A 27,660-nucleotide genomic window follows, 5' to 3' on the forward strand; every position below is an offset into this window, starting at 1 on the left:
TTAACCAGTGTCTTGTCCACAGTGAGGATACACCACTTGTCCTTCCCGACAAGCTGCTCGAAATGTGGGATACGGTGTCACTGGATGATATCCACGTTTACATATAAATTCAATATGATCCTGTGTTTTTGAGTAAAGTTTTTTTGAAGTCCATTTTAACTGTAGGTTATGTTTCTTCATCATTTCTTCTGAAATTTCACAGGCCTCTGAAGATAAAAATATAAACATAAAATATTATATAGTGAACAAATATTTTACACAGAATTTCAAGCTTTCGAGTAGAATCTTCTCTAGTCCAAAAATTCCTTCTCAAAACCTTTTCCAAACCAACTCATTGAAAATCTATCATGCAGGTTTCATTATTTTAAAAGTAAGAATGAGGTACTATATTTAATGTAATAATTAAATGTTATAATCATAGACTTACAATGTCAATTAACTTATGAAAGATTTCATTAAGGAACCTCTTGTTGCTATTGTTCCTGACCAGAAGATTTTCAAACTTTATTTCCACACATAGTAATATTTGGTAATCAAGCACGCAACAGAATGGCTTGTTAGTCCACGAAAGCTCTATTATAAACAGCTAAGCCTCATGCCCAGTACCAGGATTTCCCCAGGATCCACGGGAAGACTGGGGCATTTGCCCAAGCACTTTGGCAGCTCAGCCCACTCTCCATTCTCACCCACGTTTCTGTTTCCCTGAAGCTCACAGTAGGCCTGGCACTGACACTCACAATTGACCGCAGAGGATATACAGGTGTGAGGAGTGAGGTGATGTCTCCGTTATCTATTGTTGGAGGAGGCCCACATTTTCCTTGAGAGTCTAAATTCTGTGTTGTTTGATTTACTGAAAAACCACCACCCCCCACAGTTTAAAATATAGGAAAAAAATGTAGCCTACTATGTAATATTGAGACTTGTGACTTCTGATGACAGAAATGATTTATTGAAGAAAATCCAATCACTTAACAGGAAAGGCATATTTTTAAGGTTTACTTTTACCCCACTTGAAATCACACATAATACATTCACAAATATGTCTTCTGTGCAGGGTTCTGGTATTAAAATACATTTTCTTAGTGAATGTATGCTAGGCAGATGGATACTGAAGGGAAATAAAACATTTCTTTTGTCCTTATGTACAACATACTGCGGTGTCTTGAATCTCTAGTCATTTTTATTGATTTTCAAATTGTTTACAAAAAAACATTAGCTCCATCAACTCCTTAAATAAAATTCAAACAATTACAGATTTGAATAGTGGACTTCCTTTCTGGGACAAGTTGAGATGCTTATTACATCTGTGAAGTATTCCTTCTTATAATTAAAAATCCTGACATATTATAAAAACCAACACAGGAGATTTTAAAAGATGTAGAGAAGATGTCAATCTGATTAGAGACCTTGAGATTCAAGAAATTACACTGCAGACAGTGGCTTGGGTTTTAATTTGCTTTCTGTGTATCTTGGTCAAGACACTGAGACGACAACCCAGAAATGATAACAACTTCAAGCAAAAAGAAAAAAAAAAGGTCTCAAGAAATACTTGATCTTTTTCATCAGAGGCCCAGAAAGTGGTGTGTGTATGCCTGCTAAGTTACTTGTATCCAACTCTTGGCGACCCTATGGATTGTAGCCCGCCAGGCTCCTCTGTCCATGGGGTTCTCCAGGCAAGAATACTGGTTGCCATGCAACCCAGGGGATCTTCCTCCAGGGATCAATCCTACATCTCCTGCAGCTCCTACACTGTAGACGGATTCTTTACTGCTGAGACGTTGGGGAAGCCCAGAAACGGAGCAGGCTAGCGAGACAAAGAATTTTTATAATACTGACTTACTCTAGAAATACACCATAACAGAAGCCTAAGACTAACTGTCTCCCTGCCTTGATCAGCAGGGGCCGAGCGAGAAGCCCAGACCTCCACTCACATGGCTGGGAAGCAAGATCACTCTGCCCTTTCTCCCTGAGTCACTGGAGGCCAGGTGGGGACCCTGACTTACACCCTGCTTGGCAGTAATGGAGGCCTGATATATGAAAGATTCCATAAAATCTAGGGTCTCAAAAATGATAATACCCCAAAAGTCTAGGATACAGATCATTCATAATACCAAGGACCTAGAAAGCCTCAAAAGAAAAAAACAAATCCACAGAAGACAACACCGAGATGACACAGATATTGAAATAACTGGTAAATGCTTTTTCTTAATGGAATTGAATTTATAGAACTAAAAAAAAGACTAATATAATTTTAAAAACACATTGGATAGGCTCAATAATACACTGCAGATGACAGAGGGATAAAAGCTTAACTACAGACTAACTTTGAATATAGACTGAAAAAAAAAATGGACAGAGCTTCAGGCAACCATAGGAAGATAGTAAAAGATTGGAGACCCCGAAGGTAAAAAGAAAGAGGATTGAGATGAAAAAATAACTATGATGATTGAATATTTCCCAAATAGGGCACAAAGCACAAGTCTACATATTAAAGTTCAGTTCAGTTCAGTTGCTCAGTCATGTCCGACTCTTTGCAACCCCATGAACTGCAACACGCCAGGCCTCCCTGTCCATCACCAACTCCCGGAGTTCACCCAAACTCATGTCCATCGAGTCGGTGATGCCATCCAGCCATCTCATCCTCTGTCGTCCCCTTTTCCTCCTGCCCGAATCCCTCCCAGCATCAGAGTCTTTTCCAGGAGTCAACTCTTCGCATGAGGTGGCCAGAGTATTGAGTTTCAGCTTTAGCTTTACAATGGACTGGTTGGATCTCCTTGCAGTCCAAGGGACTCTCAAGAGTCTTCTCAACACCACATATTAAAACATCTGAAGAATTCCAAACAGTATAAACCCATAGAAATTAATGTCAAGATACATCATAACTAAATCGCTGGAAACCAAAGGAAAAAATCTCAAAAGCAGCTAGATAGATATTATGCAATACTTATACAAAAAAAGGATCCAAGCATCAGTAGAGTTCTCATCCATAACAACAGAGCCAGGAAAAGTGACATCATTTTTCCAATCCTGGAAGAAAAGAATCATCAACCCCCTATATCCAGTGATACCATCCTATAGGATTAAAAGGAGAAAGAAAGACATCCCAGACAAAGGAAAACAGAATTTGTCACCAGCAGACCTACGTAAAGAATTGCTAAGGGAATTCTTAAGATAGAAAGGAAAATAGAAAAGGGATTGAGACTTTAGGAAGGAAGGAAAAATAATAGAATTGATTTTTAAAATTCAAGACTGTCTTTTCCTAATGATTTTATTAGATCATGGTCATGCCAAATTATGTCATTTGATATAGTGCTCAGTATATGTTGAGGGAATATTTAATGAATTTATGTTAAAAATGTGGGGAGGGTAAATAAATCTAAATGGAAATAAGGTTTATACATCTCACCTGAGGTGATGAAATGTCAGCAACAGTAGGGAGTGATAAACTACCTATTTAAAGCAATATTAATAAAGCCCTGCAGAGAAAGCATGTACTGAAAGCAATGCAGATGTGTCACAGTTAAATTATTCTATAGTGTTCAAAATGCCACAGTGAAGAAAAGGAAATGGAGATGAGAGACAAAGAAAACACACACAAAACAAATAATAAAATGGCAGACACTGTCCCTAAGTAAGTTACTTTAAATGTAAATGGTCTAGATACTTCAGTTTAAAGACAGAGTGGCAGGTGAACACAAAAACAGTATGCTGAGCTGTATGCTGTTTAAACAGGAAAACATATTCAAGTAGAATTTGCCAAAAAAATTCACACGGGCAAAAATTAACTTGATAAACTGGAAGACTCTTGAGAGTCCTTGGACAAAGGAGATTAAACCAGTCAATCTTAAAGAAAATCAACCCTGAATATTCATTGGAAGGACTGATGCTGAAACTAAAGCTTCCATACTTTGGCCACCTGATGTGAAGAGCCAACTCATTGGAAAAGACTGTAATGCTGGGAAAGATTGAGGACAGGAGGAGAAGGGAAGCAATAGAAGATAAGATGGTTGGATGACATCACGGACTCAACGGAGATGAGTTTGAGCAAAGTCTGGGAGATAGTGAAGGACAGGGAATCCTGGTGTGCTGTAGTCCGTGGGGTCGCAAAGAGTTGGACATGACTTAGGGATATGACTTACAACAATTTCGTTGTTTAGATTTCCTTTCTGAACTCTAAACACTGAAGCATCCTAAGATCAAGTTTCAGACTTTTTTTTTTTTTATGTGTACACTAATTCCCTGAATGAGTTCAACTCATTCATAACTTTAAATATCACCCATATGTGAAGAATCCCAAAAGACGCATACATTCTATTATCAGACCCCAGTTGCCTATTGCATGTCTCAGAGTGAAATTCCTTGGGCTGTCAAATGTACTTATGGTATCTTTAACACATTTATTCTTCAAGAAATAACTATCTTAATATTTAAGACTGGAAATTTTCCATGATTCCAACCGTTCAAATCTGGTAAACTATTTCATAAAATATGTATGTGAGATTATTTATTCATTCCACAAAAAGAATATGTTAAGCACCATCATTTTCTTTTAATCAAAAAATTATTCCCTAAGAACTTCTTCAATATCTATTTATATCAACATATTTTATTCCTAATCAGATCAGATCAGTTCAGTTCAGTTGCTCAGTCATGTCCGACTCTTTGCACCCCATGAATCACAGCACACCAGGCCTCCCTGTCCATCACCAACTCCCGGAGTTCACCCAGACTCACGTCCATCAAGTCAGTGATGCCATCCAGCCATCTCATCCTCTGTCGTCCCCTTCTCCTCCTGCCCTCAATCCCTCCCAGCATCAGGTCGTTCCCAATGAGTCAACTCTTTGCACGAGGTGGCCAAAGTACTGGAGTTTCAGCTTCAGCATCATTCCCTCCAAAGAAATCCCAGGGCTGATCTCCTTCAGAATGGACTGGTTGGATCTCCTTGCAGTCCAAGGGACTCTCAAGAGTCTTCCCCAACACCACAGTTCACTGCAGCACTATTTACAATAGCCAGGCCACAGAGACAACCTAAATGTCTACTGGTTGATGTGCAGGAGCATGTGGGTGGCTCAGCTGGTAAAGAACCCACCAGCAATGACCGAGACCCAGGTTCGATCCCTAGGTTGGGACGATCCCCTAGAGAATGGGATGGCAATCCACTCCAATATTCTTTTTTTGTACAGTTCTGTGTATTCTTGCCATCTCTTCTTAATATCTTCTGCTTCTGTTAGGTCCATACCATTTCTGTCCTTTATCGAGCCCATCTTTGCATGAAATGTTCCCTTGGTATCTCTAATTTTCTTGAAGAGATCTCTAGTCTTTCCCATTCTGTTGTTTTCCTCTATTTCTTTGCATTGATCGCTGAAGAAGGCTTTCTTATGTCTTCTTGCTAGTCTTTGGAACTCTGCATTCAGATGTTTATATCTTTCCTTTTCTCCTTTGTTTTTTGCTTCTCTTCTTTTCACAGCTATTTGTAAGGCCTCCCCAGACAGCCATTTTGCTTTTTTGCATTTCTGTTCCATAGGGATGGTCTTGATCCCTGTCTCCTGTACAATGTCACGAACCTCATTCCATAGTTCATCAGGCACTCTATCTATCAGATCTAGGCCCTTAAATCTATTTCTCACTTCCACTGTATAATCATAAGGGATTTGATTTAGGTCATACCTGAATGGTCTAGTGGTTTTCCCTACTTTCTTCAATTTAAGTCTGAATTTGGCAATAAGGAGTTCATGGTCTGAGCCACAGTCAGCTCCTGGTCTTGTTTGCTGACTGTATAGAACTTTCTCTTAAATCAAGGAGTGGGTAGACAAGATACTCTACCTTTGCACTGAGGTGGTTTTGTCCAAGTTCCATTTAAACATGTCACTTCTATGTCCCCCAAAATGTCGTAAGTTCCGGTGCATTTATAACGTACTCTCTCACCATTTTGATACCTAGGCTTCTCACTTTGTATAACTGCATTTTCCACTCTGGGTGGATTCACACAGGAAACATCTGAAAAAAAGAAAAAAAAGTATTTCTAATATAATGATCCTTATGAACAATAAGCCAATGAGTGAATGTCAAATATACTCCATGGTTACTTAAATTCAATAGGTAATCTGTCATGAAAGACTGCTAAATTCAATAAGTTTACATATAAGATTAAGGAAAAGGAGATAAAGCAATATTTTTCAGTGCAAATTAAGCTTTTTTTACCTTAAATCTCTGCCCCAGCCTTCACTAGCAGGTTAATACACGATTTCAGGCCAGTGAAAATGAGAGCTTTTCTGGACAACTCTTTCTGAGTTTAGTAAAATCAGTGTTATATAAATTCACAATGAATTTATAAACCATAAGAAAGTCATAATAATAAGATCATATGGATTTGATTTAAGTCATCAGGATTTGGTTTATAGTCATTCTGTTTATTAACTGTAACTTAAGACACCTAGAAAAATAAACACAGTAGATACTTCTTTAGAAACTTGATTAAGAATTAGCACACTTTGAAGAATACCATTGTTGAAGGAAGAAGATGATTAATTAAAAGATTCAAACATATCTGGGAAACAAAACTATTCTTTGATGGTATTTTTTGGAAATGTTTAAGGATACCACAGTGAGTGATGGGTCATCCCTCAGTGAGATTCAGGGGATGTAAGGTACAAGAGGCTGTAGCCTTGACTCCTAAACTGAAATATGCAAAGAATCCCTTGGGATTCCTTAAAACAGTGTCAGAGTTGCAGCCCCAGAGGTTTTCATTCAACAGGTCTGAATGAGCCTGTGAATCTGCTTGCATATCTAACAGTTTTCCAGAATATGCTGAGATTGCTGTGCCAGGGATGTGCTTTTAGAATTATTGGGCTACAACGCTAAACACTGAGAACACAATCCCATCTCTTTTTATGTTGAGACATAAACTTTTTTGGCCCGTATGCGGGTCAAGGAGTAACAGTTAGAACTTGACATGGAACAATTGTCTGGTTCAAAATTGGGAAGGATGTATGACAAGGCTGTATATCGTCACCCTGCTTGTTTAACTTCTATGCAGAGTACATCATGTGAAATGCTAGGCTGGCTGAATCACAAGCTGGAATCAAGATTTCTTGGAATAATATCAACAACCTCAGATATGCAGATGGTACCACTCTAATGGCTGAGAGTAAAGAGGAACTAAAGAGTCTTGATAGTGAAAGAGAAGAGAGAAAAGGCTGGCTTGAAAGTCAATGTTCAAGAAACTAAGATCGTGGCATCCAGTCCCATCACCTAATGGCAAATAGAAGGGGAAAAAGTAGAAGCAGTGACTGATTTTATTTTCTTGGGCTCCAAAATCAATGTGGACGGTGAGTGCAGCCATGAAATTAACAGATGCTTGCTCCTTTAGAGGAAAGCTGTATCAAACCTAGACAGCGTATTAAAAAGTAGAGACATCACTTTGCCTACAGAGGGCAGTATAGTCAAAGCTATGTTTTTTTCCATTCATCCTGTATGGATGGGTGAGTTAGATCATAAAGAAGGCTAAGTGCTGAAGAATTGATGGGTTCAAGCTGTGGTGCTGTTGAGAGTCCCTTGGACTGCAAGGAGATCAAACCAGTCAACTGTAAAGGAAATCAACCCTGAATATTCATTGGAAGGACTGATGCTGAAGCTGAACCTCTAATACTTTGGCCACCTGATGTGAAGAGCCAACTCACAGGAAAAGACCCTGATGCTAGGAAGATTGAAGGCAGGAGAAGGGGGTGACAGAGGATGAGATGAACTCAGTGGACATGAGTCTGAGCAAACTCTTGGAGATAGTGAAGGATGGGGAAGCCTGGTGTGCTGTAGTCCATGGGGTCGCAAAGAGTCAGGCACGACTTATCGACTGAATGACAATAAGAACAACGAATAATCTATGGCCATTTAATGATGGTGAATATTATATTACTTAAGATACTGTAACAATAAAATTTAAAAATTTTACCAAAGTACCTCTGCACACTGGCCTTCCTATCCACTTGCTCTTAACACACTGTATAGTGTTGGATCCATTCAGCTGATAATATGGTCGACATTTAAAAGCCACTTGTTCTCCTGATCTGTATGATTTCTTCTTCTTGCCTGTGAGTACAGCATCATCAAAGCTGGGCAAGTTAAAACAATCTGTGCCTGAAAAAAAAGGAATATATATTAGTTTAGTCCATCTTTAAAAATACATAGTGACCAATGATTATATTCCAGAAAAATTGATAGGTACATATCAAACCAATGAATATTGTACAAATTTCTCTTATAACTTAAAACACATGTCAGACATCTTGAGCTAGTCACACTGAGTGTCTCTATACTCATCAGAAGTACAACATGGGAATGGTGATATTCAAAGAGATAGGGATGCGTGTGATGCTTGAGAGCATACTTCTCACACTTAAATTCTTTTCCCCATTGCAGGCCGCCTACATTATAAACGTGTTTCTGTTTCTTGTATCAAAATCTGTTACCTTGAATTACGTCACGTGTCTTAGAAAATTATGTATTATAAAGAAATGATTGATAAATTAACAGTACATTGAGTAGTGATAAGACTGATAAGCAGAGGTCAACTGTGATACAGTCGTGTGGAACAAAGACCAGAAATCTGAGAATGTTTATCAGAGGATGTCCAAACTGCACCCAAGTTGATGTGAAAATGAGATAATTTAGCTCCTGTTTTCAAACTTCTGTTATTACTAGGATTGTTAATTCCCTACTAGAATTCAGAACTTTCACAAGATGCCTTGTAAAGTTCTAGAATTACTGCTTAGTTTCATATTTGTACCATCTATGCTCTTAATTAAAGATATTTATCAGCATTAGAATAAAATGAAATGCACTATACTTATGCATTTTGGTGTACGGACCATTTTCCTCCTAAACATCTTATAGACGCAAATCCATAAATCCTAAATCCTTCGTCACAGGTGTATGTGACTTTTTCTCCATATTGGTAACTGTCTTTCTTGTGACGTACAGCACCATTCTGAATTGAAGGTGGAAGTCCACAGGGAAGTCCTAGGAATAAATGGAAGAAAGATTTTATGTTTCACTAACTCTGAAATTTAACTTATGTACTGCTTGTCATATTTGATAGTTTAATTGAAAGTAATAAACGATTTTACAGGAGCTTACATGATATCACACAGAAGTGCACACATGTGTCCTAAAATCACCATTCTGATGTGTGTCCAGCTGTCCACATAAGCAAGAACTTGAAACCAAAAGTACCAATATATGAAGGAGACTATCTGCGCTCTCTAACCAATCATGGGTAATTAAAGAAAAGCACACTGAGATTCCATCATCTTAGAAGAAGTGCTATATATTGTAAGTTATTAGAAGGGACATTGTAGGAAGGACAGAGGACATTTTTTGGAAAAAAACTTGGTGGCAGTGCAAACACTTCAACTTCTATGAATAGTCAAATTATGAATACATTTACTGATGTGAATAGGAAGGTTTAATTTTGATATATATCCATTGCCAACACAAAAAAATTGCCAAAATTAAAAGTGATTCTATATGAAACCAGTGAAATTAAGAAAAAGAATGATTTGAATATGCAAAAAATTAATTAAATGCATTAATATATAAATTACATATAAGTGCCATAATACATACAAAGTTTGATATACTGAATAAAGGAGTCTGTCTCATGACTTTGTTGCCAATTCATTAGTGTAAAAAAGTGGGATTAACACACATTGAGGATAACACGGTTGAAGGAAGAAGATGACCAAAAGATCCAAATAGAAGATCTGACAAAATAACAGAAAAATAAAGGTATAATTTACAAAACTACTCTTTAATGATATTTTGGGCAAATGCTTAAGGACACCGCAGTGAGTGATGTGTATAATTCCTCAGTGAAATTGAGGGGATGTAAGGTACAAGAGGCTGTAGCCATGGCTCCTAGACTGAAATGTGCACAGAATCCCTTGGGAACCTTTAGGACAGTGTCAGGATTGCAGCCCAGAGTTTTCCATTGAACAGTTTTTTATGTTTTCAACGTTTTCAGCGCTCTCTGAAAACAATTTTTAAATGAACTGGCATTTAAATATACTGGCATTACACTGAAAATTAAGAATATATTCTACATTTTGTGAAAAGAGATATGCCTGTTACCTAGATCTAATTTTGTTAAAACATTAGCATGACAGCGTTGTTAGTGACTTTGAAATATAGTCAACTAAACATATTTAAAATATAGGAGTTGATGAGGTTTGAATCTGCAAAATCATCTCCCTATGCAAGATTATGAAAATAACCATTGTTCCTCAAAGTTTCTTCAAATTACAAATAAGAATCTCCCAAACATGTTCGAGTCATACTCTAGCTTTTCTGTGACATATTTTCTATTCACATTTTCATGAGCATATCCACATGACCTCACAAGCAATATTCAGTGGCCTTTCGCACTGTGGTACTCAGAATACAGAAAACAATTCATTTTATTTCCCCCTTAGGTGAACATGTTGATTTTTTCATTAAGGTATTATTTATAAGTATCTCACCTTGCAGGTTATTTCTACCAGGAGATTCAATCAAAAATATACGCACATGAAAGTAGATACAATTATATTTAGGAGGAAGACTGAGTGTCTGAATCAATTTCAACTTACCCTGTCCTTAAGCAGTGGAAGCCCGCAAGGTGAGAAAGACATTGATTAGTAACAGCACGTTAGGTTTTCTCAATGGTACAGTCACACAAATATTCCAGTTGCACCATTTGAGGTTTAAAATCTGCCTCATTTGCAGTTCTCAAATATGACTCCGAAATTAAGTGTATTACAGCGAAGCTGGTTAATGCATCATTTAGCAAATATCAAAGTTCAATGTCTTACACTATCCCTAAATGTTTTCTGTTGGTAGTTTCATGGTAAGTTACTTTATTCATCACCTGACAAGTATGTCCATAGCTTTATGTGCGACCAGGTATGAACTGGCTCCAGAAGTAATATAAAATACTAATTTTCAAGAAAACATCTCAAGATAGTAGGTGAAGTTCTTTCTACCTGTTGAATCATCTGTATTTTCATGGGCTATGGAAATGGATAAATTTTTTAAAATTACAGTAGATCTTATGTACTACACAGGTTATGGGGTGTTAAATGTGGTGATAGTGTTAAAGAATCCACCTGCCAGTGCAGGAGACGTGAGTTTGATCCCTGGATTGGGAAGATCCCTTGAAGAAAGGCATGGCAACCCACTCCAGTATTCCTGCCTCAAGAATTCCATGGACTGAGAAGCCTGGCAGGCTACAGTCCATGGAGTCGCAAAGAGTCGGACACAACTGAAGTGACCGATCACTCACAGTGTAATGATTTGACTTATATATAATGATATGTTTACAACAGTAAGTTTAGTGAACACCCATCATTTCATTGTTTGATATCAGTTGCTGTATAATTATTATGTTCTTCTGTTTGTGTTATAGTCCTTGATCTTCGTGTTCCTTATAGTCATGTTTGTTTTGCGTTTAAAGCACGCTGTTTGCATTTAAAGCAGCAGTCACTTCCTCTAGTCTTTACGGACTTTCCTTGGGGAGAGAAGTTCACTCTGTCACTGATAGGATTTTGAGGCTTTTCCAGACCTCTTTTAAGGATACACCTGGCCACATATCTCAGTTTCTCTTGGGAGAGAATTCTGAAGCTCGTCTGCTTCTCTCCACCCAGGAAAGCTGGTCTCTGTGCTGACAGCTTCCCGGCTGCTTCCCTGGGGCAATGCTGAATAGTCAGTTTGTGTGCTTTCTCACAGTCCCAGGGGTCAGACTGGCTTCTGGACGTCTCACAGATCAAAGGCTTGGGACACCACCGTGAGAACCTACACAGGGAGCTGGCCCTGGGGCAGGGGGATGTGGATATGTTGAGGTGCCCATGGGTGAGCAGGACCCACAAGCAAGGTGTCTGCAACGCCTAGAGGGTGGGCTTCCTGGTAGTGTCTCCAATATGGTCAGTGGGATCCATGTCCCTCAATGAGCTCTAGCTCTGGAAGCTGTACAGCCGGCCTCTCCCCACCCCTCAGCCATGCAGGTGACCCCCGTGTCCTGTGTCCTGGATGAGGGGAGATAGAAGGGCGCCTTCTCATCAGTGCTGGAGGCTGAGGAAGCCACGCTTGGTCAGATGCTCTGATTCCCCCACAGGTAAAATCCCGTGCTGAGCGGTGTCTCTTGGCACTAAGCTGTGCCGCTTTAGGGGAGGGCGACACACGAAGGGTGAGGCTGTTCCTCCAAGCCTCTGTGACGTGCCGGGTCTTGAGTATTTGCTGTAATCGCTCTGCTAGACTCCTTGCCTCCCACAAAGATACTCCTTCATGCGTGACTGTCAAAGGTTGTGTTTGTATCAGGAGAGACAGCAAAACTCCTATTCTGCCAGCTTTCTAACTTCACCCTGTCATTACGGTTTCTTCTTTGTGATTCTTTTCATTTTCTTGACTAATGTCCATCAATAGGCACATTTATTTGGTTATACACTTATCTAGGAATCTGTACACTCATACACGCTTGTTAAAGAATACAATTAAATAGGTCCTCGGACAAAACAAAAGGCTTATCTACACATTTTTCAGTGGATAATACAGCTGAGTCTTAGAAACTTATGAACATACTGGGGTCTGAGCCCAGTTTACTCACCGACGTGGACGCATATTGGAGGAGGGTACCAGCCCTTCTCTGTGCAAGTCATCGTGTTCTGATTATTGTGAAGACTATAGCCATCATGGCAGCGGACTCTTACAGTTTTACCTTGTAAATACTTTTCTTGGGAGTTTGTGTAATATCCATTTTCCAAATAATTGAAAGTGCATTGTCCTAAGGATCATAAAAACAACAGAATAGAAAAATAACATATGTTTGGTAAAAGCACAGCAAAAATTAACTTTATAGTATTTACCTGACGGTGCATTAGTATTCTAAAATAACATATAACTTAATAAAAAGGAAAGTTACTATCACACTTATTAAAAAGGAAAAAAAATAAATGAATACTCCATGTCATTTATCTTTAGTTTTTATAATTAAAATACGTATAAATGATGCAGATATTCTCATAAGGTCTCTATAATTCTCCTGTGATTTCCAGGAAGAGCTCCTCAGGAAAGGAAGACCTATTTGGATCTTTTTACTCATAGAACTTGTTCCTCAGCCTTCCTGTTGTATACAAGACCTAATTGTACTCACTTACTAGTGAGTACTAGTGTCTCTTCACACTTTGAAAGATTTATACACATAAAATTTAAGAGGTTTACTTACTGAGGCAGGGCACTTCTGGAGACCATCCTTTCAGGGTGCAAGTCATGTAATCCCAGGAACTTTGTGAAGGAGTCACAAAATACCGGTTGCAGCGATAGGAAAACTGTTGACCTACACTCGCTGGAAAGTATCCTTTAAATGCATAATATAACCTTCCATGTTTTATTACTGGAACATCACAAGGTTTCACTTGAAATGAAAAAAAAGTATAAATAATATTTTATCTTAATAATCAAAATGGTTTCATCTATTAATTATATCCTCTTACTAGCACAATTACACTCATTGCACTAGGGATTCTAGGACAAAAAAAATGTATAAAAACTTGAGATGACTAACATATGTAAGGAGATCCATGCTAATGTAGCTGCTGGTCCAGGGTCTGGTTTCTCCTTGCCTGCCTCTGGGAGGCCCAGCATTTCCAGTTTCCTGGGATTACAGAGAATGAAACAGCAGTTATGAATGGCTGTGCCAGCACTCCTCACAAGTCATTTCCCAGCTACATGTGGAGCGAGCAGCTCCAAGTTTCTTCATGGAAGAGTCACACCACACATCTAGACCCTCATCTTCTTTAGCTGCTGCCCGAGGAATTGGCTTCTAACTAACCTGTCCCTGAGAGCTGAGGAAGCCCAGAGTGTGCTTGGTGCCTGGGGACTACAGAGAGCTGAATCATGGTTTCGAAGAGCACAAGGTTTGAAGGAGCGTGCATGCATTTGCACAGCTCCTCTCCCCAGCTCAGTCCAGAGTGAATGAAATGATAACCTCCAGTTCCCAGGTTTACCAACTATTCTGGCTTCTAGCCTACCTCTCTCAGGACACTAATGGGAGTTGGCATACTCTAGACCCCTGCAACATGCTAAAAACAAAGACGGTGGTTTGGATGAGCATAGAGGTTAGAGAGGCACCCAGAATCTCTGGCTAGGCTGGTTGATGAAAGGGTTCTATGTATGAGACAGGTCTGTGAAGACTAGGAAAAGTGGACATTTAATATAATGTACAGATATCAACACAGAAAGTCCAGAAAAATGATAAAACAAGAAATATATTCACATCAGAATAATAAGACATCCATTATTTTTGCTTCTAACCCAACAACAGAAATTAGACATCCATCCACAGAGAAACCTGCCCTGGATGGAGGTGTATGACTCAACACCCTATGCCAAGGGACCCAGAAGGAGTCTCACCCATACATGCATGAGGTAAAGGCAGACAGGCCTCTGTCCTGACTGTGGTGCCTACAGTGGCTCATGAACCAGCTTTCAACCTCTCAGCCACAGTCCAAGAGCCCCTGTAAACACTATCTTAGAAAATCAACACGGAGCTAAGTCCTTATGTGGAAGTCCAGTTTTTCACAGAAACTCTGTTTGCCTCACTCACACACCTTCCCACCTTATAGCCAGCTCCCTGTGGGTACAACTGACATCGGAGGCAAGAGCAAGCTTTGACAGGTCACCAGTGAGTGTGCACAGAAATCTGGCTCAAATCTGTGGGACAGGAGGAGACCATGAGTTCAAGGTGTGGTGCTGCTTTTGGGGAAACAAAAGACAGGCTATCAGCACCCTTTCTTGTGCATTACAGGATACAGACAAGGCGCAGAAATTCTAGGAAAAGAGGGATAATAAGTGTCGGAAGGTGCCCCGTAGAAGATCTGAGTTAGTTTGAGAGTCTCTAGAAAGGTTGACTATGCTTTATTGACTATGCCAAAGCCTTTGACTGTGTGGATCACAACAAACTGTGGAAAATTCTTAAAGAGGTGGGAATACCAGACCACCTGACCTGCCTCTTGAGAAATCTGTATGCAGGTCAATAAGCAACAGTTAGAACTGGACATGGAACAACAGACTGGTTCCAAATTGGGAAACGAGTACATCAAGGCTGTATATTGTCACCCTGCTTATTTAACTTATATGCAGAGTACATCGTGAGAAATGCTGGGCTGGATGATGCACAAGTTGGAATCAAGTTTTCCAGGAGAAATATCAATAACCTCAGATACTCAGATGACACCACCCTTATGGCAGAAAGTGAAGAAGAACTAAAGAGCCTATTGAAAGTGAAAGAGGAGAGTGAAAATTTTGGCTTAGAGCTCAACATTCAGAAAACTAAGATCATGGTATCTGGTTCCATCACTTCATGGCAAATAGATGGGGAGACAATGGTAACAGTGATAGACTTTATTTTTTGGGGCTCCAAAATCACAGCAGATGGTGACTGCAGCCATGAAATTAAAAGACGCTTGTTCCTTGGAAGAAAAGTTATGACCAACCTAGACAGCATATTCGGTGAAGGCAATGGCAACCCACTCCAGTACTCTTGCCTGGCAAATCCCATGGACGGAGGAGCCTGGTACGCTGCAGTCCATGGGATTGCTAGGAGTTGAACACGACTGAGCGACTTCACTTTCACTTTTCACTTTCACCCACTGGAGAAGGAAATGGTAACCCACTCCAGTGTTCTTGCCTACAGAATCCCAGGGATGGGGACCCTGGTGGGCTGCCATCTCTGGGGTCGCACAGAGTTGGACATGACTGAAGTGACTTAGCAGCAGCAGACATCATATTAAAAAGCAGAGACGTTACTTTGCCAACAAAGGTCCGTCTAGTCAAGGCTTTTCCAGTAGTCGTGTATGGATGTGAGAGTTGGACTACAAAGAAAGCTGAGCACCGAAGAACTGATGCTTTTGAACTGTGGTGTTGGAGAAGACTCTTGAGAGTCCCTTGGACTGCAAGGAGATCGAACCAGTCCATCCTAAAGGAGATCAGTCCTGGGTGTTCATTGGAAAATCTGATGTTGAAGCTGAAACTCCAATACTTTGGCCACCTGATGCAAAGAGCTGACTCATTTGAAAAGACCCTGATGCTGGGAAAGATTGAGGACAGGAGGAAAAGGGGACGACAGAGGATGAGATGGTTGGATGGCATCACCAACTCAATGGACATGAGTTGGAGTAAACTCCGGGAGATGGTGTTGGATAGGAAGGCCTGGCGTGCTACAGCTCGCAAAGAGTCAGACACGACTGAGCGACTGAACTGAACTGAAGTGACTTAGCATGCATGCATGCACATTTCCACCCAAAGATTGGAGACCTGTGATTTACCCAATGAAGATTTAAAAACAGCTGTTTTTAAAAACTCCATGTGCTACAAGAAAATACAGTAAGACAGTCAAACAAAAGCAGGAAAACAATAAATGAACAAAATGAGCAGTTTAAAAAAATAAACAAATCATATAAAAACTCCAGAAATTGTGGTACTGAAGGATTCAAGGATGAAATGAAAATACTTTAGAGAGCATCAACCACAGAATGAAACAAGCAGAAGAAAGAATCTGTGAGATAGATGACATATTGAAGTTATCCAGTTAGAGGAGAATAAAAAGAAAATAAAACAACAACAACAAAAATAAAAATAAAAAACAAAAAAAGAATGAAAAAAGTCTATATGATCTATGGAGCAGCATCAACAGAACTAACTTGTGAACTCTTGAATTTTCAGAAGGAGGAAAGGGGAGATGAGTGTGAAAGGTAATTTAAAGAATAACTGAGAACTTCCAAAATCAGGGGTGTGATTGGATATCGAAGTTCATGAAGTTTATATGTGACTAAACAAAATCAAACATCCTCTTCCAACAACACAAAAGAAGACTCTACACATGGACATCACCAGATGGTCAACACCGAAATCAGATTGATTATATTATTTGCAGCCAAAGATGGAGAAGCTCTATACAGTCAGCAAAAATAAGACCAGGAGCTGACTGTGGCTCAGATCATGAATTCCTTATTACCAAATTCAGACTTAAATTGAAGAAAATAGGGAAAACCACTAGACCATTCAGGTATGACCTAAATCAAATCCCTTATGATTATACAGTGGAAGTGAGAAATAGATTCAAGGGATTAGATCTGATAGACAGAGTGCCTGATGAACTATGGAATGAGGTTCGTGACATTGTACAGGAGACAGGGATCAAGATCATCCCCATGGAAAAGAAATGCAAAAAAGCAAAATGGCTGTCTGGGGAGGCCTTACAAATAGCTGTGAAAAGAAGAGAAGCGAAAAGCCAATGAGAAAAGGAAAGATATAAGCATCTGAATGCAGAGTTCCAAAGAATAGCAAGAAGACATAAGAAAGCCTTCTTCAGCAATCAATGCAAAGAAATAGAGGAAAACAACAGAATGGGAAAGACTAGAGATCTCTTCAAGAAAATTAGAGATACTAATGGAACATTTCATGCAAAGATGGGCTCGATAAAGGACAGAAGTTGTATGGACCTAACAGAAGCAGAAGATATTAAGAAGAGGTGACAAGAATACACAGAAGAACTGTACAAAAAAGATCTTCATGAGCCAGATAATCAGGATGGTGTGATCACTGACCTAGAGCCGGACATCCTGGAATGTGAAGTCAAGTGGGCCTTAGAAAGCATCACTACGAACAAAGCTATTGGAGGTGATGGAATTCCAGTTGAGCTATTCCAAATCCTGAAAGGTGATGCTGTGAAAGTGCTGCACTCAATATGCCAGCAAATTTGGAAAACTCAGCAGTGGCCACAGGACTGGAAAAGGGCAGTTTTCATTCCAATCCCAAAGAAAGGCAATGCCAAAGAATGCTCAAACTACCGCATAATTGCACTCATCTCACACGCTAGTAATGCTCAAAATTCTCCAAGCCAGGCTTCAGCAATATGTGAACCGTGAACTTCCTGATGGTCAAGCTGGTTTTAGGAACCAGAGATCAAAGTGTCAACATCCGCTGGATCATGGAAAAAGCAAGAGAGTTCCAGAAAAACATCTATGTCTGCTTTATTGACTATGCCAAAGCCTTTGACTGTGTGGATCACAATAAACTGTGGAAAATTCTGAAAGAGATGGGAATACCAGACCACCTGACCTGCCTCTTGAGAAACCTGTATGCAGGTCAGAAAGCAACAGTTAGAACTGGACATGGAACAACAGACTGGTTCCAAATAGGAAAAGGAGTGGGTCAAGGCTGTATATTGTCACCCTGTTTATTTAACTTATATGCAGAGTACATTATGAGAAATGCTGGACTGGAAGAAGCACAAGCTGGAATCAAGATTGCCAGGAGAAATATCAATAACCTCAGATATGCACATGACACCACCCTTATGGCAGAAAGTGAAGAGAAGCTAAAAAGCCTCTTGATGAAAGTGAAAGTGGAGAGTGAAAAAGTTGGCTGAAAGCTCAACATTCAGAAAACGAAGATCATGGCATCCGGTCCCATCACTTCGTGGGAAATAGATGGGGAAACAGTGGGAACAGTGTCAGACTTTATTTTTTGGGGCTCCAAAATCACTGCAGATGGTGACTGCAGCCATGAAATTAAAAGACGCTTACTTCTTGGAAGGAAAGTTATGACCAACCTGCATAGCATATTCAAAAGCAGAGACATTACTTTGCCAACAAAGGTTCGTCTAGTCAAGGCTATGGTTTTTCCAGTGGTCATGTATGGATGTGAGAGTTGGACTGTGAAAAAGGCTGAGCACCGAAGAATTGATGCTTTTGAACTGTGGTGTTGAGAAGACTCTTGAGAGTCCCTTGGACTGCAAGGAGATCCAACCAGTCCATTCTGAAGGAGATCAGCCCTGGGATTTCTTTGGAAGGAATGATGCTAAAGCTGAAACTCCAGTACTTTGGCCACCTCATGTGAAGAGTTGACTCATTGGAAAAGACTCTGATGCTGGGAGGGATTGGGGGCAGGAGGAGAAGGGGACGACAGAGGATGAGATGGCTGGATGGCATCACTGAATTGACGGACGTGAGTTTGAGTGAACTCCGGGAGTTGGTGATGAACAGGGAGGCCTGGCATGCTGCAACTCATGGGGTCGCAAAGAGTCAGACACGACTCAGTGACTGAACTGAACTGAACTGAAACAAAATCAACATTAAGACGCAGCTACAACACATACTATAATGAAGCTTCAAAAATTAAAGAAAAACAGAGAAGATTTAAGGGCTTGAAGTCTTAAAGGCTTAAAATCTTAAAGCATGAAAAAAAAAATCAAAGCAAAACATAAAAGCTTGAAACTTACAAAGGAACACTCATATGTCTCTAAGCATATTTCAAAGCAGAATCCTAAGTAGCCAGGAGAAAGTGGGATGATATATTCCAAGTGCTGAAAGAGAAAACTGCCAAGAATACTGTCATTCAGAAATGAATTGAAGATAAAGACTTCTCCAGACCAACAAATGCTGAGGGAACTGAATACCTCTAGACTTGCCTTACTAGAAACCCTGAAAAGAGTTATTCAAGGTGAAATTGAAGCATGTGAATTAATATCATGAAAATACACAGTACACTGGTAAATGTAAGTGTACGGTTGCATGCAGGATACTCTAATGCTGTAACATGTTGTAATGTTGGATTTTTTTCCCCTTCCCCTTCACTTCCCATATTGGGAATAAACTACTAATTTAATCTCATTCCTTTTGGTTAACATTCTAGTGTATGTTTCCAACACTGTTGGAGATTTGGAATAATTATTCTTTACTCTTGGATTTTTCAGTTTTCAGCATATGTCGTTAACAAGTGTGATTTCATGATGAGAATGGGTCATGAACAACAGATGATGAATCTATTTCTGTAATTTTGAGTTTCAATTAAGAAAAAGATATGACTTTCTATTTCTGTTGGATGAGGAAGTAGTTCTTACAAGAAGTCTACAATTGTGAAGCACTTATCTACTGTGAAAAATAATTATTCACAAATATTCAGAACATTTATCTCTAAGGCCACTTTTAGAAAGAGTTCCCTTGCTAATGAGAAGACTGGTTTTCAACTGGAATATCAGGCAAGGATTTGTCAAAATTCCAAATTTCTCTCATTCTTGTATACTCCTTCTCCTCTGCTATCTCTCTTACTTAGAAATATGCCTTTAGTATTTTCTCTAACTGATTAATAGACCATCTCCCATATACCTGAGAACCAGGGATAAACTGAGTAACACATCTGTCTTCCCTTTCAGCAAGCACTCTGGTAATGGAGCCATTCTTATAGGTGACCTGGGACCTGAGGTGCTTTTAATTGTTACCCTTAGGACTGGACAGGAAGCTCTGTTGTGTTGTAAACATTGTTTATGAGGAAAATTGACAAATTGATTTAAATAATATGCAAAACCCAACATGCAACATATTATGAAATCAATAATGCAGAGCAATGCATATTATAGTCACACCTAGTGTTGGAGAAGGCAATGGCACCCCACTCCAGTACTCTTGCCTGGCAAATCCCATGGACAGAGGAGCCTGGTGGGCTGCAGTCCATGGGGTCGCTAGGAGTTGGACATGACTGAGCGACTTCACTTTCACTTTTCAGTTTCATGTATTGGAGGAGGAAATGGCAACCCACGCCAGTGTTCTTGCCTGGAGAATCCCAGGGACGGGGGAGCCTGCTACCATTTCTGGGGTCGCACAGAGTCGGACACAACTGAAGCGACTTAGCAGTAGCAGTGTTTAATGAGGAATCGTAAAACTCATTAGAAGACATATTTACAAGAAAGAAAGGACTGAATTATTAAAAAAAAAAAAACAGAAGAAAAGCATCATAATGAAGAACTTATAAATTTCAAGATAGAAGTGATTAATTTTTTTTAAAAAAATTCACAATTTCTAATGCTCTCTGAAAACAATTTTAAAGTTTTGGCATTGCAGCAGAAATAAAGAATATACTCCGGATTTTGTTAAAAGAGATGCCTGTTACCTGTAGCTAATTTTGTTAAAACATTAATTTGGCAGTGATGTTAATGACTTTTAGTAGCTTTACTAAGATATAATTGAAATACAGTCAACTGAACATACTTAAAATTTAGTATTTGATGAAGTGTGAATCTGCAAAATCAATAATCTTACCACATATAAGATTATGAAGATATACATTGTTCTCTAAATTTCTTGTATTACAAAGAAGAATCCCCTAAACATTTTGGAGTCATACTCTAGCTTTTCTGTGACATATTTTCTGTTCACATTTTCATGAGCATATTCACATGACCTCACAAATCAATATTCAGTGGCTCTGCATACTGTGGTACTCAGAGGATGTAGAAGATAATTTATCTTATTTCCCCCTCAGGTGAATATGTGATCATTATTTCATTAAGGTATTCTTTATGGTTATCACATCCTGAAGACTATTTCTGCCAGTTGATTCAATCAAAAATACATACATGAAAGTAGAAACGAAGTAGGAGGAAGGGTGAGTGTTCATACCTTTTTCAACTTACCTTGCCCATGAGCACAGGAAAACCACAAGGTGAGAACAATATTGATTAGCAAAAACATGTTCGATTTTCTAATGATACATTCACACAAAACTCCAGTGGCCGTCTTTGAGGTTTAAAATCTACTTCATTTGCAGCTAGCAAACGTGACTTCGAATTTAAGTGCCTTACAATGAAGCTAGTTAATTAGTGCCATTTAATAAATATCAAAGTTCAATGTTTTACAATGTCCATAAATGATTTCTATTGGTGGTTTCACAATAAGCTATTGTGTTCAACACCTGTTATGTCCGTGTACAACTTTGTGTGGGACTGGGTGTGGACTGGCTTCAAAGTAACATAAAATATTAATTTTTATTAAAACATTTCTAGAGAATAGGTGAAGTTTTTCCCAGCCTTTGAATTATCTGTATTTTCACATGCCTAGGGAAGTGAGGCAGAGAAGGCAGTGGCAAGCACCCCACTCCAGTACTCTTGCCTGGAAAATCCCATGGATGGAGGAGCCTGGTAGGCTGCAGTCCATGGGGTCGCTAAGAGTCGGACACGACTGAGCAACTTCACTTTCATGTGCTGGAGAAGGAAATGGCAACCCACTCCAGTGTTCTTGCCTGGAAAATCCCAGGGACGGTGGAGCCTGATGGGCTGCCGTCTATGGGGTCACACAGAGTCGGACATGACTGAAGTGACACAGCAGCAGCAGCAGGGAAGTGAGGAGATTTTTTGAAAATTACATTAGATCTTAATACCAAGTACACAAGTTATGGTGAATTCTTTGTATTTATATGATACTTATGTATGGGTCAGAGAAGGCAATGGCACCCCACTCCAGTACTCTTGCCTGGAAAATCCCATGGACAGAGGAGCCTGGTAGGCTCAGTTTGTGGGGTCACTAAGAGTCAGACACCACTGAGCAACGTCACTTTCACTTTTCACTTTCATGTACTGAGAAGGAAATGGCAACCCACTCCAATGTTCTTGCCTGGAGAATCCCATGGACTGGGGAGCATATTTTATGGTTATTATTTTTTCCAGCTCTTTTGACATATAATTGACATGCAGCACTGCATAAGTTTCAAGTGTGCAGAGCATAATTATTTTGTTCTGTATTTAAATTTTATTTATTTTAATTGAAGGATAATTATCTTAGAATATTGTGATGGGTTTTGCCATATATCAGTATGAATCGGCCATAGGTATACATGTGTCCCCTCCATCCTGAGCTCCCCTCCCACCTCCCTCCCCACCCTACCCCTCCAGGTTGTCATAGAGCACTGGCTTTGGGTGCCCTGCTTCATATATCAAGCTCGCACTGGTTATCTATTTTACATACAGTAATGTATGTATTTCAGTGCTGTTCTCTCAAGGCATCCCACCCTTGCCTTCTCCTACTGAGTCCAAACATCTGTTCTTTACATCTGTGTCTCCTTTGCTATCTTGTATGTAGGATCGTTAGTACAATCTTTCTAGATTCCATATATAGAGCATAATGATTTAATTTATATGTATCTTGAAATGATGACTACAACTTTTGTGAATATCTATCATCTCATATGGGCTTCCCTGATAGCTCAGGTGGTAAAGAATCCCCCTGCAATGCAGGAGACCCCGGTTCAATTCTTGGGTTGGGAAGATCCACTGGCAAAGGGATAGGCTACTCACACCAGTATTCTTGGGCTTCCCTTGTGGCTCAGCTGGTAAAGAATCGCCTGCAATGCAGGAGACCTGAGTTCGATCCCTGGGTTGGGAAGATTCCCTGGAGAAGGGAAAGGCTCCCCACTCCAGGATTCTGGCCTGGAGAATTCCTGGACTGTCTAGTCCACGGCCTCACAAAGAGTTGGACACGACTGAATGACTTTCACTTTTAGATCATCTCATATAAATACAAAATTAAAGATAGAAAAATATTTTTTTGTGTGAAATTAACTCTTAGGACTTACTGTTCCACTAACTTTCATACATAAGATACAGCAATATTAACCATATTTACCACATTGTACACTACATCCTTGGTTCTAATTTATCTCACACCTGGAAGTTGTTACCTTTTGACTGCCTTCATCCAATTCTCCCATCCCCAGCTTTAGCCTTGATAAACACATACCAGATCTTTTTCAGTGTGCTTGTTTTTTTACGTAGAATTGGCCAAGAACACTGTTACTTCCTGTTACCCAGTGTAGTGATTCCACGTTTCTGTTTATTTCAAAATAATCACCACAATAAGTCTAATTACCATCTATCAACATTTTAAAAATTACATAATTAATGATCATATTCTTTACACTGAATATTTCATGCTCCTGACTCATGTATTTTGGACTGGCAGTTTGTCCTCCCTAACCTCCCTCACCAGAGGATCAGGAGTGCATGCCCATAAAAAGACACATACAGCAGGGTCCACGGCAGCTTTATTTATAAATGGCAAAAGTACAAATTGTTCCCATGAACATTCAGAGACTGGACAAAGCATTTGTAGCATTTTCATACAATGGATTAATATTCACTAATTTAGAAACCAAAATGAAGTATAGCTGTTGACAGCAATTTCACAAAATCTCACAGTTCTCATGAGCTAAACAAAAAAGTCAAACACACTCACTAGGTTAATCAATTTATTATTGATATAAATTTTAAAATGTGGAAAACCTGACCATAAGGGTGGTTGCCTATGGAGGTAAGGTGTGGTACAGAATGGGAAAAGACAAAAGGAAATCTTATGTTGTGCTGGAAATTTGCTCTCTTTAGTTCTAGGTAGTAGTTATATGGGTATATATATGTGATTAAAAGACATCAATCAGAACACTTAAGGTTAATTTCACTTTAGGTACTTAACTATTTATATGTTTACTTTAGCTTTAAAAATACCATTTTTCTGAAGAATAAAGTTAAAAGTTACTGTTTTATTTCAAATGTTCATTTTTTTCATTGAACTCAAACTTCACCCTAAAAAAATAATAATATAATTATGGAATAGGGAGTGATTTCAAAAGGCATGAAGGAACCTTTGGGATGATGAAAATATTCTACATCTTGGTAATAGGGTGGTTATATAACTGTATATATCTTATCTTTAAGATACCTTCACATAAACATCTAGCTGATAATTTCACCAAGCATCTGAATACTACTGTCTAGCCAAGTTGACACAAAATTAACCACCACACAAAATATCCAAGATGAACTTGGATATTTAGTTCCAAAGATTCCCAACCCAACTATGAAAGATCCACCTGATTTTGTCTTGCTTCTTGTAGTAAAATACATTCAATGCGATGAAAATTGAAGAATGAACTGTCAAAGAAGAAGGAACCAATGTGAGATGATTTGAAATGAGTCAGCCTATCCACATACTATACTCACCAATCAAGCCCATAGTGAGGCTGGACAGTCCTTTGCTTACAAGGGTATGCAGGTGAGTGTAGAGATCCAATCAGTTGTCTCAGCCTAAGCCAGAAGCACGGATGCTGTTATCCAGGGAAGATGTATGATGTACACACACAACTAACAGCTGGCATGTATTAGGGCACAAGAGACTGACAAAGTTTTTGAGAAGGTTATTCTAGCAGAAATGCTTCCAGCTAGGACTGAAAGGAGCAGGCATCATACATGTAGAGGAGGAATGTCTCCAGAGACAGCGCCCTGGGAGGCGGGGCCGACAGGAAGAGGCGGGGCCAACAGGAAGAGGCGGGGCCTCTTCCAGCTGAGAAAATAGTCTCACCTCCCTGGTGGTCCATAAAGCTGAGTCTGCCTGCATTGGGGCTGACATGGAGCATTACTTTCACAGAGGAGTGTTCTCTGGTCCCAGAATCTAATGAGATTTCTCTTGGTGGGTTTTGAATTTAAGACTTGTGACCCCTTTCTTATCTCTTTCTCCATTTATGAATGGTAATTTCTATCCTACGTCAATATTAACATTGTACTTTGGAAGCACATTACTTGTTTTCTGGTTCACAGGGTCACATGTGACTACAAATTTTTCCCAGGGATGGTCCAGAAACTGAGTCTCGCTCATAACTTATTTAGAAGACATTTAAGTAAAATTTGGGCCTTTGAGTTGATGCTGTAAAGAGTGAAAACTTTGGAGGATGTTGGAATTGGGTGAATCTATTTGACATATGGGAAAATAGGAATCTGAGAGATTGCAATGTGAACACTTATGTGTCAAACAGGATCCCTTACAGCCAGGACCTAAAAGTGTTACCTTATTTGGAATTAGGGTGTCTACCAGATGTAATCAAATTAAGATAAGGTCATTATGGTGACCTCCAATCAAATATGACTGACATTCTTGTAAGAAGAAGAAAATACATGTAAAGACAAAGACAATCAGGGAGATATTTTTGTGACCAGAGAGGCAGAGATTAGAATGATGCAGCTACAAGCCAAAAAAAACAAAGATAGATGCCTACTCCTAGAAGCTACAGAGCAGGAACGAACATTCTACCAATTCTCAGGGAGAGCATGAAATAAAAAGAACAAATGCAAGCAAAAGGAAGCACGTCTTCGGGTGACCCCAATCCTGTTCATAAGTGCTCCATCCAAAATACCTCATCTAATCCTTGTTGTAGGCGGAGGCAATGGCACCCCACTCCAGTACTCTTGCCTGGAAAATCCCATGGACAGAGGAGCCTGGTGAGCTGTAGTCCATGGGGTCGCTAAGAGTTGGACACAACTGAGCGACTTCACTTTGACTTTTCACTTTCCTGCATTGGAGAAGGAAATGGCAACCCAATCCAGTGTTCTTCCCTGGAGAATCCCAGGGATGGGGGAGCCTGGTGGGCTGCTGTCCATGGGGTCGCACAGAGTCGGACACGACTGAAGTGACTTAGCAGTAGCAGTAGCAGTCCTTGTTGTTCAGTTACTCAGTCACGTCCGACTCTTTGCAACCCCATGGACTGTAGTATGCCAGGTTTCCCTGTCCTTCACTATCTCCCAGAGTTTGCTCAGATTCCTGCCCATTGAGTCAGTGATGTCATCCAACCATCTCATCCTCTGTCATCCGCTTCTCCTCCTGCCCTCAATCTTTCCCTGCATCAGGGCCTTTTCCTTGAGTAGGTTATCCCATCAGGTGACCACAGTATTGAAGCTTCAGCATCAGTCCTTGAATATTCAGGATGGATTTTGTTTAGGATTGACTGGTTTGATCTCCTTGCATCTCCAAGATCTCCAAGGAACTCTCAAGAGTCTTCTCCAGAATCTTTGTCCTTACCTTTTTCATGCATGTACATTTCACCTTCAATAAAACTTAGTTGCTCAAGGACTGAGGCCCCATAGAGTTGAGGTCTCTTATGCTAATGGTCAGTGTAAATAATTTACCTTCCCAGGAGTCCTTTTCTGGGAGCAGAGGGGAAATTAACTGACTAGCATTTGGGAGAGCAATGGTCATACCTTTCCTAATTCTGAAATCTATCGGGCCACTAGAGGCTTCAGCAGCAGACAGTCAACCACGGAAACCTCAGCTATTGTCCTGAATTATGCCTGCCTAACGCCAAAGACCAGAGAAGGCAAGGGCACTCCACTCCAGTACTCTTGCCTGGAAAATCCCATGGATGGAAGAGCCTGGTGCGCTGCAGACCATGGGGTCGCGAAAAGTCAGAAACGACTGAGCGACTTCACTTTCACTTTTCAGTTTTATGCATTGGAGAAGGAAATGGCAACCCACTCCAGTGTTCTTGCCTAGAGAATCCCAGGGACCGGGGAGCCTGGTGGGCTACCGTCTACGAGGTCGCACAGAGTCGGACACGACTGAAGCGACTTAGCAGCAGCAGCAGCAGCAACGCCAAAGACTGAGCAAGGGCCTAGGTGTCGGGACAGTCTGGAGGGCCCCAGGTCCAAAGTGGAGTCCTGAGCTGTGTCTGCCCCACAGGGATCCAGACTGTTTTCAGATGGAGGCGCTTGATTCTTTTTATTTAGTCCAGCGTTCTGGAAAAGGGCCAACGACGACTGCGCCTGCCCTTGATTCCTTCCCATCCTTCCTAGGTAGGGCAGTGACAGTGTGTTCACGAAGAGGCGGTGAACATTTCCCGCGAGCCGCTGAGGTTCTCCTTTAGGTCTGCAGACGGAGAAGTGATGTCCGGGCCGGGTCTGAGCAGGAGGTGCAAAGCGGCCCGCCTGCTCACCGGTTAGACCTGGGCGGGGGAAACACCCCGCCCTTCCCGGCCTAAGGACCG

At 40.1% G+C, this 27,660-nt stretch overlaps 1 protein-coding gene across 1 annotated transcript; it reads right to left on the minus strand.

Moving 5' to 3' along the window:
- LOC102271348 (complement factor H-related protein 3-like) lies at positions 1–27,460 on the minus strand. The gene is made up of 7 exons (XM_070384376.1): positions 27,289–27,460; positions 13,250–13,438; positions 12,632–12,808; positions 8,881–9,015; positions 7,957–8,133; positions 5,824–5,997; positions 1–206 (listed from the first exon to the last, which is right to left on the minus strand). Exons 1-7 carry the CDS (start codon positions 27,458–27,460, stop codon positions 1–3), a joined length of 1,230 nt encoding a protein of 409 aa, XP_070240477.1.
- Between the last annotated feature and the right edge of the window lie 200 nt (positions 27,461–27,660).

The sequence above is a fragment of the Bos mutus genome, chromosome 16, assembly GCF_027580195.1.
Source record: "Bos mutus isolate GX-2022 chromosome 16, NWIPB_WYAK_1.1, whole genome shotgun sequence".
In the NCBI taxonomy this organism is placed as follows: domain Eukaryota; kingdom Metazoa; phylum Chordata; class Mammalia; order Artiodactyla; family Bovidae; genus Bos; species Bos mutus.

What these genes read in the sequence shown, in the direction of transcription:
- LOC102271348 (XM_070384376.1), bottom strand. Translation starts at nt 27,460, where the DNA reads ATGGGAAGGAATCAAGGGCAGGCGCAGTCGTCGTTGGCCCTTTTCCAG. An exon ending in TCCAGAAGTGCCCTGCCTCA is followed by an intron (nt 12,809 to 13,249) that starts GTAAGTAAACCT and finishes TATGATCCTTAG; the next exon opens with GACAATGCACTTTCAATTAT. An exon ending in AAAACCACCTCAGTGCAAAG is followed by an intron (nt 207 to 5,823) that starts GTAGAGTATCTT and finishes TTTTATCTTCAG; the next exon opens with AGGCCTGTGAAATTTCAGAA.